At 40.6% G+C, this 14,516-nt stretch overlaps 1 protein-coding gene across 6 annotated transcripts in view; it reads left to right on the top strand.

Annotated features, from left to right (window-relative positions):
- The window catches only part of AOPEP (aminopeptidase O (putative)), a 147,326-nt gene that overhangs the window by 9,190 nt on the left and 123,620 nt on the right, over nt 1-14,516 (top strand). For all 6 annotated transcript variants that reach the window (XM_027709104.1, XM_027709102.1, XM_027709106.1 and 3 more), the window contains exons 4-5: nt 6,213-6,384; nt 10,267-10,515. In XM_027709104.1, coding sequence (XP_027564905.1) covers nt 6,213-6,384; nt 10,267-10,515 — 421 coding nt within the window. The remainder of the gene's footprint in view (nt 1-6,212; nt 6,385-10,266; nt 10,516-14,516) is intronic.

Here is a 14,516-nt window from a genome sequence, read left to right as displayed (position 1 = left end):
CTTGGTAAGAATTGAAAGCATCAGCATTTCACTGTGTTGCTTTTTACTTTTTCTTTCCTCCGTGTTTCCAAAGCTAGATTTCACTTTTCATAAGCTGGCTTTGTTTTAATCACTCTGCAGTTGAATGTTTCATAGATGAAGTACCTTATCAGGCTCTCAACAACTTCAGGCCTTGGTAGATAATTATCTCTAGTTTTAGTTCTCCAGGCAGAGTGTAGCTCAGCGTGCCAGTGATTACAAGCACTCATTGTGTCATATCTGTTTCCTGAAATACATGGAATAGATGAGGAATATCAGGTCAGTGCCCTGAAAATCTGATCTCTGGGTGGGTTTTTTTTGCATTTATAGAACACACCTTTTGCAATAGCAAAATTTCTTCTGTGTTGGTTAAACTTTATTCTCTAAACTGTCTGCACAGAGAAGGAAGTTTTTAAGGGAGTCCTACACCTAATAAAGTATGTCCTGCTCCCATTAGTTTTGATATATCATGTCAAACTGGTTCAGTATTTTCTAGTGTAAGTAGTTCTGATAAAAAGCAGCATATAGGAAAGGGTTAGAAATAAGTATTTCTGGGGGAAAGAATCTTCTATCCCCTTTATATAGGCAAGTTTATTCTTGGGGGAAAAAAAAAAGAATTAAAATCTCCCTGATTTGAGAACCATCAGTTAATCCATTTGCATGGAATTGTCTGGCCATGTATGAAGCCTCTTTCAGGGCTTGTCTCTGCTGTTAAAATATGGAAAACTGCCATGATGAGCTGCTCAGCTCACTTGGAAACTAATACTTTCCTGTCTCAGCATCAAGAAAGCAAGAAGACTTGACTTCAGACTAGGATAAAGGCTTTGCCATCAGTGTTTAATTAGTTTAATTAGAGACCCTCATTATCTTGGTCCTTAAATACAGATGGAAATGGCAAACCAGGGAGATGTTTGGAATTGTAAAAATTTACGAAACAGATATGGGGGGAAGAGGGAAAGAAGTAGTATTGAGAGGAATGTTTTAAAACCCAAACATCCTTAATGAATTTAGGAATACAAATTCATTAGTTAAATTAGCAGAACTTTTAAGAGTTAAAAAGTTCAAAATGGTCTGTTGTGTTAAATAACCTGTCCCATGTAGATCTTGTTGTTAGGCAGTTATGGAAGGCATATGGAATGTGTTCAACTTAAAGTTTTGTCTTTACACAACGAAAAAGCCTTTCAGGGTTACTTCAATTACAGTAAGTTTGCCATATTATTTATATGCAGTATGCTATTGCTGTGCTGCATGATTATAAAATGATACATAACTGGCAGAATAGCAAAATATATTTTTTAAAGTGCAATTTGTCAGAAATAATTAGCATTTTGGCAAGCAGCTGTGAATTAACCTATTCTGAAGAAAATTACAGGTCAGCTGAATATCTTTGCCCTTACAAGTTATATTTATAACCAGTATGCAGGCAGGCAATAAAAGAACAGCAGGCAAGGTCAGTTCCTTCATGCTTTTAGAGGTCTACATTGTGCCTCACAGACACATCTCCCCGTGTGTAGGTGCAGCAATCAGTGCACAGCTAATCTGGGTGTGCTCTCATGCCCAGATTCCCCCTTTGCAGGTTTTGGTAAGGGTGAATTTCCTCCCGTATGTGCCATTTTTGCACTCTGCCTTCAACAAAACTGTGGTTGATCCCATCATTTGGAATCGAGTGAGGCCACTTCTGTTTGCAAATAGTGATAAAGACACATGTGCAAGTAGAAATAGGAGCTATTTGAGTATGACCTAAAAGTGTTTAAAAATACCGTGGTTCTTTAGGGAGTAATTAGCAAAGGGAAGTTAATCAGGGAAGTGCCACTGGCAGTGTGCTGTGGGAGAAGGCTTTGCACAGAGCTGTGTGTGTGCAGTGTGAGCCATTTAACATTGATTTGTCAACGCTTTTCAGTTTTCCTCTCCTTCAGCACACTACTGTAACACACAGAAGGTGCAAATACATTTAGTCACAAACACCTTTGCACTTGTTTGATTCACGTTCAAGCAGCAGATATTCAGCCATTAGGTGTGAGGTTGGCTGGCTTGCTTTTTGTGTGCTTACTCTGCCATTAGATAATCCTTGAGCTTGTTTTGACACCTGCTCTTACAGTGAGAAGGTGTGTTCTGTTACTGGGAGGAAACAGGGTGCTGCAGAAGCCACTGCTGCTGTTCTGTACTTAGCAGCAGCAACAGTTGCTTTTGTTTTGCTCCTCTCACTTTTCAGAAGGGAAAACAAAGGAGTCCAGCACTGGTGTTGATTGATGTCCAGCACGTATCAGGGAGTGCAGCACGGGGAGCTGACAGCTCATCACATCTGCTCATCCCTCTGAGCCCATGCTGAACAAATGCTTTGGCACGAGTGCCTGGCTGCTCTGTGGGAAATTCTGGCTTTCAGATGAGATCAAAGATCTCTACAAGTCACAAAGAGTTTCAGAAAGCTGGAGGGTTCTTAATCCTGGTGCTCCAACCAAATAGTAGTTTTTGCATAACTACTTGTTTAGCTGCAGTTTTCTGTGTTAACATTAGCCCTTACTTTGTGTGTCAGGTGCTGTGTAGGGTCACCTCTCCTTTTCCCTAGAGGCAGCTGAGCTTGGTGGTTGTAGCACGTTGTGAACATCATCTGTATTTTGTGGTGTTTGTGTTAGTGCAAGCTATTTCAGGGAAAACATACTGATAAGTACAAATACTCACAATGGTTTTGCATCTGGCACCAACAGATACTAACTCGGGCATTTTTTCCAGTTATAATGAACTCTACAGGACTCGAACAATTTTAATGATTTCAAAGATAACTAAATGCATTAAAAATTCTAGGAAGGAATTACATCATTCATCATTATTATTTCAAGTAGAAGAAATAAACGACCTTTAAATTGTTCTTTTGCGCAATTATAAATAGATTAAAATCTCCTGCTCTGGTTAAACGTTCGCATGGAAAGTTTTTCAGTCACAACCCATGGAACAGGTGATTGTTGCTGCATGGTTTTTATAGCTATGGCACGATAGATTTGCTCTGCAGAACTGAAAAAAAAAATATTTTCAGAATTTCCTGTGGAGAAAAGAACAAAATATTTTGGAAGTATTATAATTGCCTAAAATAATCATGTGTAGGATTCAAGTTCTTTTAAAATAACGTTACAAATAGCAGGACTGGGGTGATCTTCCTCTGTTTTTTCCCATGGGCTGACCCCAGCGTAATACCTTGTTCTTCCCGAGGTGTTCTTGCTTAGCCTGAAGATGTTGTTATGGTGCAAAATGCTGTGTTTGGTAAAGAAAGCCCCTCCCTGCTCCCGCTGCGCTGTTTTCTGTCATCCTAGAGGTGGTGCTGTCTCCAAGGTAGACGCTGGAAAGCACAGGGAAAACGCAGGGTGGGAAAAGGAGTTGTGATCCCGATCTATGTCCTGGGATAAATCGTGTGATACAGATGAAGGAAAGCAAAACAAAGCCCACTGACGTGAAGAAAGTGTAAGGAGGGAGGTGAAGTTATGGGAGAGAAGGTCAGGCTGGAGACAGTCTCACCAGCAGTGAGAGGAGAAGACAAAATATGAGTTAAAATATTAGTTAAGCTGCCTTTGGAACAGTTCTTCATGGTGCTGTCTGCAGGGAAGCCTTGCCAGCAAAAAGACCACTTCAGTCACTGATCAGCCAATGCACCATTTTCCAACCGGGATGATCCTGTGGTTCTGTGGAGAGAACTCACTTGTCGTGCCTGTGCATGTGATTTCTGTTGTTCAAGACAGAACAACTGTAGGATGAGTATAGAGTATATAGTATATAGTGTATATATATAGATAGTTCTACACTATGAATGCAGAAGGCATCTAAATTCCCTGCAGGAAATGGATTGAGCTCTGGTTGGGTGTGCAGAGACAGTGGAAGTCTTGGATCTTATTCTGGGAGGATCCATAGTTCACATGATTTCTGTAATGCTTGCAAAATAGGACGGGCTTTGGTACCTTTGCTCTTTTGCATGGTTTGCTCTAAACAGCATCTGTTCATTGCTGATCTGTGTAGATTTCTGAATGCTGCACGTGCTGCTCTCTCTGCACTGCTGAACTGATTGACATTCATTTTGACATTCTGTTCAAACTACTTGTGTTTTGGTTTTTTTTAAAAAAAGCATCTGTGGTCTTGCTTGCTCTAGCCTGTCTTACTAAACTTGTTTCTGACTGTAACCCTCTCTAATCTCTGTTTGCCTAGCACAGGCCAACACCCTTTGCTTTTAGACAATCTCCCCATATTTGTGAGAGGCTTCTCCTTTGCACCTCGTGCCGTTTGGAACAGTTTTCTGTGGCTGCTTTTTGACTCCTGTGCTTTTCTCAGAACACGGTTGAAAACACGTGATGGTTTTTCCATTGCAATTCCTCAAATTTTCACTCTTCCCCTGCTGTTATTTAATTCTTAAGATTTTACGGTTAGCAGGACTGCAAGGAGCGTTCTGGAATGCTCTGTGTGGGACGGGTGCAGCACCTCTGAGCCTGGCCTTGTGCAGGTGTCAGTCAGTGGCAAAGCTGCTGCCAACTGCAGTGTGTGCAGGCTGGGGCCTCCAGCACAGTTCCCATCAATGAAACCCTGCACATCAGGAGTTTGGTAGTTTGAAATAATATATTGTTGCAGTCCTGGGTGACCTTTTTCTCTCAAGGTGGTATTTGCTTGTCTTGGCTCATTTGTAGCTTTGGTAAGTTAATAATAATAAAAAAAAAAGGTGGGGTGAAATTTGCCAAACGGTTATCCTCCTTGTTCCTAATGTGTTTGGAGCAAAGGAGTTCATTCTGCTTGCATACTGACAGGAGGTAAGGAAAATTAGAGGAGTAAATATACATTCACCTGACAATACAAAAGGGTTTTGGTGTTGGATGTTGCCAAAAGTGGAAGGGGGTGAGGGAATATAAGTGCATATTAAAGAGACAAAGGCTTTATCTGCCTCTCAGAAGACTTCACAAACAGTATTTTTTTTTGTACTAAATAGCAGGTGAAAAATTTATCGAGGCTAAACCCAAAGATGTTTTTGCTTGTCCTTCCTTTGGACAGCTTGACCCTCTGTGGTCATTAAGGTGGGAAATCAAGAGGTGCTTTGCAGCAGTTGTTTATTTCCTTTCCTTTATGGCTTGGTGATATCCACTTGGTCGTGGATTTTTCCTTTTTAAATTTTTGGTAGTGTTCCACAGCCCTAGTCAGAACAGTATTGCAAAAGAACAAGTATTAATGTTCTCTTAAAATAAATGAAGTTTGTGTGTTTCCACAGTTGCCCCAGCTACGGTTGTTTGCACATGATTCATCAGGTTGTAGCTCATGCCAGGCTCCTTCCAAGAGAATTAATCTATTAGTGTGGTGTAGTGACTGTATTATGGGCATAAATGAATGTGTGGATGTGACTTTTAAGCTATATCCTTTTTAAAGGGGCAAACTGAAAGTCAAAGCAACATTTATATTAATGGGAAGTGTGCTGTTCTAAAATGTCCTCCAGTTTAACAAAATCTGTTTGTACATACAATCACCCCATCCATACTCCTTGTCTTCCCACACTCTGTTCCCATAATGATAAAGCATCTTTTTACCTTCTGACAGACTCTCATCCTGTTTTAGCACATTCTGCACATCATGAGCAAATTGTTGACTTGTGTGATGTCCCACCTGAGTCCAAGCTTTGATTTCCTGCTGCCAGGTTGACACATCACGTGTCTCAGGTTGCCAGGTCCAATTCACAGGCATTGGTGTTATTTGTTGTCATTTGGCTATCAGTTTGGTGCTGTCCAGAACACAAGGAAAGGTTTTGTTCTGTGTGACATAACACAAACAAGACAAAACCATAAGGTGGTAGGTCCAAGGCTGAAAGAATTAAGTTTTAATATTTTGTGTATGTTTGTATTTAGAGGTGTTATTAGATTTCATGTCTGATGTAATTCTTGGGCAGTAACAGCACAATCAGGTTAAGTTGCATTAATAACATCCCACTTATGGATGATTTATTTACAGATGCATCAGCAGATAGAGCAAAGTTGGAGGTGCAAGTAAACAGCACTGAATTCGTGGTGGTTACAGGTGATTGTTCTTCTGCGTGTCGGTGAAATTATTTTTCTTACCTCAGAAATACCAGGATTAAAGGTGGGAGGTTTGGCCCAAAATCTCGAGTACATAAAAGTGTCAAGTGCCTAATGTGTGCTGTGAGACTGATGAGTCTGTGCAAATGTTCTTTTTGTTTACAGGTACCTTGAGCTGGTACTACTACGTGTCTATGCCAATGCCAGCATCCACCTTCACCATCGCTGTGGGGTGCTGGCAGGAGGTGAAGCAGCAGGAAGATAAGGAGCAGTCCCTCACACCTGCTGCTCAAACAAACACTGAATTTTTGTTGCCATCTTTACAAGCTGATTTCAGGTTGGTGTTTATAACCAATTGTTGAAAAAATGAGATATATGGGTAGGATTTCCATTTGCTCTCTGGAATATGAAAATGAGTCATATTAGTACATGAATCAAAATAGAACTTGTTTAATCTGAACAGAAAAACCTTGACAGGAAGATAATTCCAAAGGCATTATTTCATGGGTATGGGTGTGGTTCTTTTTATGTGAAAACAAGCTGCTTGGTGAGCAATAGGGTTCATAAATCCCACTATCCTCAGGATTTGTGTCCCACATCCTGTGTTGCTGCAGCAATGCCAGTTCCTGTCCTGTTTCTTACAATGTCTGGCTCTAAGATCTTTCATGTCCATTCTGGACACCCAGTGCCCCCTGCTAGAATATTGCCTGCTCACAGTTCCCCTCCCCTGCCCTCATGGACCTCCTTTGGAGCCTCTCGTGTCTTCCTCGAGTTGTGAGGACCAGAATGAGACGTGATGGTCTGGGTGCTGCCTGAGCAGCTCTGAGCAGGGGGGGTGGTTGTGTCCGTCTCTCTGCACTGCAGCTGTGGGATCTGATTTTCCTTGGTGGCTGCAGTGTCACACCAGTGCTTCCAACCCCACCAGGCAGGGTGTTTGTGAAGGTGTTTGTGAAGGGTGTGTCTTTTGCAATTGGACTTGTATTGGCCTTTTTAGCCACCAACTTGCAACAAACATGGGTAGAGCCCTTCCCAAATCTTCGTTCACGAAGCCTGGCCATGATGATGATGATGAAGTGAAGGGTGTGAGGCCCCAGTGATTTCCTGGGGAGCTCCAGCTGTGCCAGGCTGCCTGCCCGAGTGAGAACCATCCATCCTGTGGTAGTTTGGCCTAGGCCTTCCTTGGTGACCAGCTTGTAACCAAGGAAGTGCCCAGATTTACCCGGTATTCCCTACGATTTTTACGTAAACTGGGGTATAAGAAGAAAGGAGGAAAGGCCTTCGCTCTCTTTCCTTCTGGCAGCTTTGGAGGTGCAGATCTCCCTGTGTTGAGTCTGTCGGGTTGGAGAGTGAGGCCTGGTAAGGCCTTGTCGACCTTGGGAGGCGGAGGCTGACAGCAGTCGCTCCAACGTGACTCTCCGTTGTCCCAAGGAGAGTAGTAAGATATTCTCTGCTAATTCTTTTAGTTGATAGACCTTGGGCTACTGATCGGGATAATATAGATATATATATTATTTTGGTTTTTGTTCTTCCCTTCCCCTTTCCCTTTTCCCTGTGAAATTGTATATATCTTTCAACTGTACATAACTGTAATATAAGTGTAAATATATTTATATATATTGCTTTGTCTCTCTCTCGTTTTCGGTTCTTTTGGTTTTTTTTCCCCTCTTCTCCCTTGGTTTGGGGTAAGGTTTGGAGACTTGGCAGAGAGCCAGCTCCAAACCATAACAATCCCCACTCCCTGAGTGCAGCCTGGCAGTCAGTTCTGTGCCCACCCTGCACACCACCAGCCAGGCTGTGTCCTGCCAGTCTGTCCAGGCTGTGGGAAACTCTAATCCGTGTTTTGCAGAACTCCAGGCAAACGACTGCCAGTGCTCTCTCCCCTTGCCAACAGAAATTGCTGTTTTGTTGTAGAAGGTGATTAGGTGAGTCAGGTCCTAAGTATTTGAAACTTTGCCAAAAAAAAACCCCTTACCTTTTAGATGGCTGTTTTGGGCTAATGCTATGTTAACATTAAGACAGTGGAAGTCCTTATGGTTTTGGTAAAGCTAGTGAGACTTTGGAACATGAGAACGAAATAGAGTTATTTTTTTTGAATTTGAAATTAAAGGATTCTGATGGCTTGCATCTTGGCTAATTTTGGTTAAAAAATTTCTTATTAATGTTGACAATAGAAATTTTTATAATTTACCTAGGATCAATAAGACATGCCTATGCAAACTTTAAAATAGTTTATAGGTTTGATAAGCCTCTAGAAATTGTTTTGTGTTTATTCCTTTGCCATTTTTATATTTATAATATGACTGCCTCTACTGAAGTAAGCTGTAGATCTTCACTATAGTATTCTTCTCTAATGTACAGCACATCTGGTAATAGGATTTTTTATTGATTTGGTGCAAAAGATTATTTTGGCACAGTGTTGCTACCTTTTGTAAAATTTCTGAAACACAGGAAATATTTTTGTAACTTTTCATCAGTGCAAGTTTTAATCTGTGCAATGTCATTGTTATGAGTTGATTTGTGTGATGGTTATTGGATGAGTTAATTGACACAGTGTGATGTATCTGCAGCAGTTGAGTTGGTGAGAGTGGAAAAAACAGAGCTAATGTGTCTTGGGGGGGGAAAAGATCAACAAAATCCAGTGCAGGTAAAAAAGGAAACCCTAAGTGTTTTGCAGCTAATTAGGACATAAAAATTATGTCCTTAAAAATATGCTCTTACAGTTATATCCAGTTGATCTTTATTTGGGGTTAGCACAACACAGATTGTTACTTATTTTAGTCTCTGAGACCAGGTTACCAAACTAACATTGTGCACAGTAGCAGACATTTCTAGAAAGGCTGTGAAAGGGATAGAGAAGCAAATGTTAAACCTGTGCCTCAGATAAGATAATGGAGATAAACTCTGGGCATCAGGAAAAGGAAGGAGTTCTGAAAGAAGCTGTTGAAATGTGTAATGTGATTTTTATCCAGGTGCCAGTGAGTTTGACTTAAGGAGGCTGTATCAAAGTGAATGTTAAATGGAACTGTGGTGCTTTTAACTTTATCTCCTCGTGGTCATTTAAGTACTTGGCAGTTTTTACAAGAGAGGGGGTGCTAGCTTTCCTATTCCTGCCTAATCTCAACTCTGATAATAAAATACAAAGTGACATTGTTTTAGAGCAGAAATATACTGGATTAGACCATGCTTAGAAAAAAAAAAGTGTACTGATGGATGTGGTTTCTTTACATACATAATCAATGAAAGAACTTTGAGTCCACATCTTTGACAGAAAGACCTGTGTAGAGTGCTAAAGTGTTGACACTGCATCAAAATCTTGTCCTTTTCTAGATGTTATCGTTTTGTTTTCTGTGCCAGCACTTAGCTTCAGCATGATCTTCCAAGTATAAGTGCTTTGGGCAATGCTGGGTGCTTTGCCTGTCCAGGCACAGTAGAACCAGGTGCTTTAAATTGAAATTTCCAACCAAAGAGAAGCTCTCCACTGTGCAGAAGACAGGCTGACAGGTGAAAACATGAAGTTGATCTCTGTTTAAATATGAGTCTATTTGGGCAGATAACTTATTGTGAAGGTAGATGACTCAGTGTTTAGGAAGGATTTGATTTACCCCTCCTTTCCTCCAGCTCCAGCTCTGGATATCCTGCAAAAGTAGCATAAAGTAAGGCTGAGTCTAATGTGGCATTATTGAATGTCTACAGTGATAACCCTGAGTTGATATCTGCTGCTGTTCTTTACTTAGGAAGAAAAAAAGAATCACTAAAAGTGAGAGAATTTAGTAACAGCAACAGAAAAAATCCCCCGTGGGATTTCATTCTAATTGCACGTTTGTGTTAATGTATCTTAACATGTATGGGATTTTATTTTAGTAGTCAAATTTGAATAGGAATTTTCTGAATAAATATTTTTTATTGTTATTAGTTCTCTTTACATATATTTTGAGCATTTATTCTCTTGATGCATATCTGTTATGAAAACAAGATGTGACTTTTTAGTTATGAGTAACGATTATCAGTCCTACCCATGTAACAATGAGTGTTTTCACTCATTATTTCACTCATTATTTCATTCACCCAGTGTAACAGCAGTGTGAGAATACAAGTGAGCTGCTTTTATGGAAATTCATTCTGTCTTTCTGATGTCTGGAGAATATCCCTGTCTTAGCACAGTCAGTCGTGCACATTTCTGGTGTCACATTAAGCTGTTGTGTTGTTTTGTCCCTGTCAGCTGGCAGGAAGCAGCGTGTGGCCATGTGGACTATCCCTGCCGTTTCCAGAGCCCCGCAGGGAGCTGCCAGGCTGTCATTCCTCACAGACTCTTCTCCCCCCGGTGCCTCCTGGAGCTCTGCGAGGAGCGTTTGCTGCAGCTCATCCCCCGGTGCCTCTCGGCTGCTTTCGCCACGCTGGGCACCCACCCCTTCTCCAGGCTCGATGTTCTGATAGTCCCTTCCAACTTCTCCAGCCTGGGAATGGCCAGGTAAAGAAACTTCTTAGTGTCTCGTCTCCCGTGTTTTGTTTGACTTCTTTTTATCAGCTGTTTAACTCTCAATATAAAGTTGCTGTGCTGTTTTTCTTAAATCAAACTTAAAACTTTGTTCTGACTTCATTTGTTTGCATCCTTTGTGATCTTTATTTTAGTTTTGACAGGGCTTCCTTTAGGGAAGGAAAATACAAGCTTATTAGCCGTGTGGGTCTGAATTTCCTCGTTTGCCAAACTGAAGTTGTTTTATTGGTTTTGTTGATTTAAGTACTTGATGCTGCACTCATTTTGTCTTGTTTTCTTTGGGCATCGATGTTACCATTATGTTTTGATAGAACAAGGGCATGTTAAAGTCTAGATCTAGAGTTTCCTCATAAGCCTGTCGTGATTTATGAGTTCCTACTCAAACACTGGTCTTCAGAAGCTGAGTAAGGCAAATTGTAGGGATCACATTATCAAGTTTTCATGGAATTGTGAAAAATGAAAAATTTAAATACTTTTGGTTTTGCAGTGTAATTTCCAGTCATGCAAGGACAATAGAATTTTAGCTCTATTAGTTGTAAGACAATGACTAGCAATTGAAATTCCCTGTTCACTTTTAATTTTTCTTTAAAAAAAAAAAGTATTTAATTGGTAATGAGAAACTGTTTGTTAATAGCAGAGATCAAAACGCTGTTTTTATTCACTAGTGCCAACAGTAGAGTGGATTCATGTAGGCAGATGTACAAAACATCCAAGAGAAGAATTAAAGGTAAAGCTCTGTTAGAAAAATAATGACTGAAAGGAAAGCTGTATTCCCAGACTGTATAGTTTGTATTGTGGAGCTCCTGAGATAGTTGTCAAATAGGTTTGATATCTGAAGCAATTTTAATAAAATGCTTTCATTGTAACTTCAGACATGTAAGTGAACCAGAATTATGGACCCATGGAATGGTTTGGGTTGGAAGAGACACAATCATCTGGTTCCAGCCCCTCCACCCCATGGGCACAGACACTTGGGGTTGCTCAGAGCCCCATCCAGCCTGGCCTGGAGCTCATGCAGGGGTGAGGCATCCACAGCTTTTGGGTTAAAAGTAGAAAATTATGCTGGCACATAACAATATTGTGTAGTTCTTAGTGTAAGTTTACTTGCCTTTTTTTTTTTTCTGAAGATCTAGCAAATTTAACACTTAAACAGTTTGTCAGTCACCCTCCTCTATCATATGAGCCTCGTTGCTTTGTAGGTACTTTTTGCTGGTTACTGGTTTTGCTGGTTACTGAGTTTTCAGTGATACTTCACTGAAAGCATCGAGTTGCTTTGGGCCCCTAGCACAGGTGATGTTCTCTGGTGCCTTGCACAGTGGTTTGCTTTGGAGTGAAGTGTGATGTTCTTGAAGCCATACAAAGCTTGCAGAGCTGCTCAGCAGTTTTCTCTGGCTTCAAAGGCACGGTACCAAAGGGTTGGCACAAGTCCTTGTGGATCATTGCTGTAATTAAGAAACGGGCCATTTTACTGAGCTTGTGATAAGAGCAGGGATCTGTGGAACCACAAGGGCAAGGCACACAAACAGCACAAAATGAATGAGGGAGCAGAGAGCAATGTCTGGCCACAATCACAACACACAGTAGGAGAAATCTTCAAGATTCAGTTGTTGATATGCTGCTGCTCTTTGGGAAATTGCCAGTGCTTTCCCACAATTTTTAGGGAAAAGATGCCTGCAGGTTTCTGTTGGAAAGCCATCTGTGATTACCTGAGTCCAGACCTCGTGTTCAAAACACTGTAATTGTGCTTTCTTTGTGAAGATGAGAAACCCCCATGCTTTCATTCCCCTGTGCTGCTTCCAACCACTGCCAGTTCCAAGTGATACCTATCACTGGATATAAGTAAAGGATGAAAGAATGAGTGTGCACACTTCCTGATGCTTTTCATTCAGCAATTCCTCAAGCCAAACACATTCAAATTTTTCCAAATTTAAACAGTTTAAGAAATAATTTGAGCTGTTTAATTATCAAGCTGTATTTGGGCAGGAGATTATTAAGTGACTCATAATAGCTAGTTTGTTCTTGTTTTGTGTGATTTTTCAAATAGAGGCTTCTGTGTATGTAGCAAGCTACTTAAATGCTTAATTCCTGTGCATACAGTGAAAATTGCCTAAATTACTTCAGTTAACAATAAGCTATGTGCAAAACCGTGTCCAAACCCACACAAAGAAAAAAAGTTAGTTATTACCTTGGGTTAAAAAGGGTGCTTTTTAATAGTATTTATTTTTTTATCTTCTAGTCTATCTGTAGCAGTATAAACATAACATAGTATGCCAGCACATGGGAGGTACTGTTATGAGAATTCTAATTGTACTCCTGCCTGCCAGTGAAGGAAGTCATAAATTTTAGCCATTATCTGGAGCATCAGGGCTTGACAGCATTTGGCACTTTTCTTTGTCTGTTCCTCATCAGATGATACTTACTGTGGTTTTCATATCCCAAAACACTTCCCTTTATTTGGGAGGGATGTTCCCCAGCATTTTAGATTGGGGTGAAATTCATGATAGTTCTTGCAGGGAGTGGCCTAATTGGGCATTTCAAGCTGTCTGTTTTAGTGGCAGCTACTGTGGGTCAGCTGCATTTCTCCTGGTTGAAAGCATTCATTTCACCTGTGTTTTCTGTACACATTTTCCTGTTTTTTTAATTGGCTATGGACTTCTGCATGGAAACAGGATCTTGCCTGTGTATAAAATTGCAGCCATCCCCTCTTGCTTCCTGCAGATCTTTGCAGCTGGAGGATTTATTTTGTACTCTCTCTTGGTTCTATACAGTCTCAGTTCCAGTGACTCAGTATACCTGCACCTAAATTCATGCTAGCAAAAGAAGGATGTGGCCTCTGTGTCTTTGTTGGTCAAATTACATTGAACTGTACATAAATTAAATTAATAAAGCATTGCAGACCATATTTAAATAGTTTAAAAACCGGAGATTCAATGCTTTCTATAGAATGTTGAGAATCTCATGAACACCTGAGAGTACTTAATTATCTGATTTTTAAGTTCTTTCACTAGCAGAAGAGAGTGAGGTTCAGTAGAAGGAGTAGGGGAGTGTGTCAGACTGCAAGCCCAAGAGCTCCTAATTAGATTTTTCAAGGAAGAGATCCCTGACCACACACTGCACTGAAAGGTGCACATCATTCATGTACTTGTAGAACTGAGAGGTTAGAATCAGGACATTAAAAGTAGCAGTTTGTTTTGATGCTGTTGATGGGACTCCCTTAGGAATTGTCAACCCCGTTGGCATTTAAATACAGGAGGTATTTCACTGTTGCAAATGCTCTCATGTGAACAAGCAGTTCCTGTGGACAAAGCTGAATTACTGATTTCAGATTAAAAATAGGGTCCCTGCATTGGTTATTTGTGCTCTTCAAATCAGTTCATTCCCAGTCTGGTTTTATGGATCACATTTGCAGACCCACTGTTTCAAAGTCTCTTCCCGCTGACCTGTAACTCAATTTCCTTTCCTTTTGTCAAAACCTGAAGAGACTCCGAATTCCTTGTCCTTTTTCATTTCCCGAGGAAAAACATTCTTTCAGATGCAGAAGCTCTGACTTCTGGTGCCACCTGAGCCTGTGCTTGAGACCTCGACTTCCCTGTCAGTGTTTAATTGCACAAGTCCTTTCACAGTCACACCAATCTCTCGTGTTTCTGCGGTGTTAGAAACTGCTTAGCAGCTTTCTACTTCTCCAGAGCAAACATGCTGATGTTTATTTTACTCCCCTGGGGGTTGTAAGCCTTTGTTTGCATTCAGCCGAAGCGCTCTTTTTGAAACAATGGTCTTCAAAGTCTTTTGTTCGGCACACATTGTTTAAATAACATAAGATTACTGCTCTTTCTGTTTGAATTAATGTATTTCAGATGTACTGGTTTTGTAGTAAGTTCTAGCACAAGGAAAAATTCTTAGCCAAGTACTGTGTATAAATAGCTTGACTAGCCACATCACATGTTGCTGGGGTCTAGAAGAATGTGATGAGAAAA

Source organism: Neopelma chrysocephalum, unplaced genomic scaffold (assembly GCF_003984885.1).
Source record: "Neopelma chrysocephalum unplaced genomic scaffold, ASM398488v2 Primary Assembly neopelma1_96687, whole genome shotgun sequence".
NCBI classification, from domain to species: Eukaryota; Metazoa; Chordata; class Aves; order Passeriformes; family Pipridae; genus Neopelma; species Neopelma chrysocephalum.
This window is presented reverse-complemented; position numbering and strand designations above follow the sequence as displayed.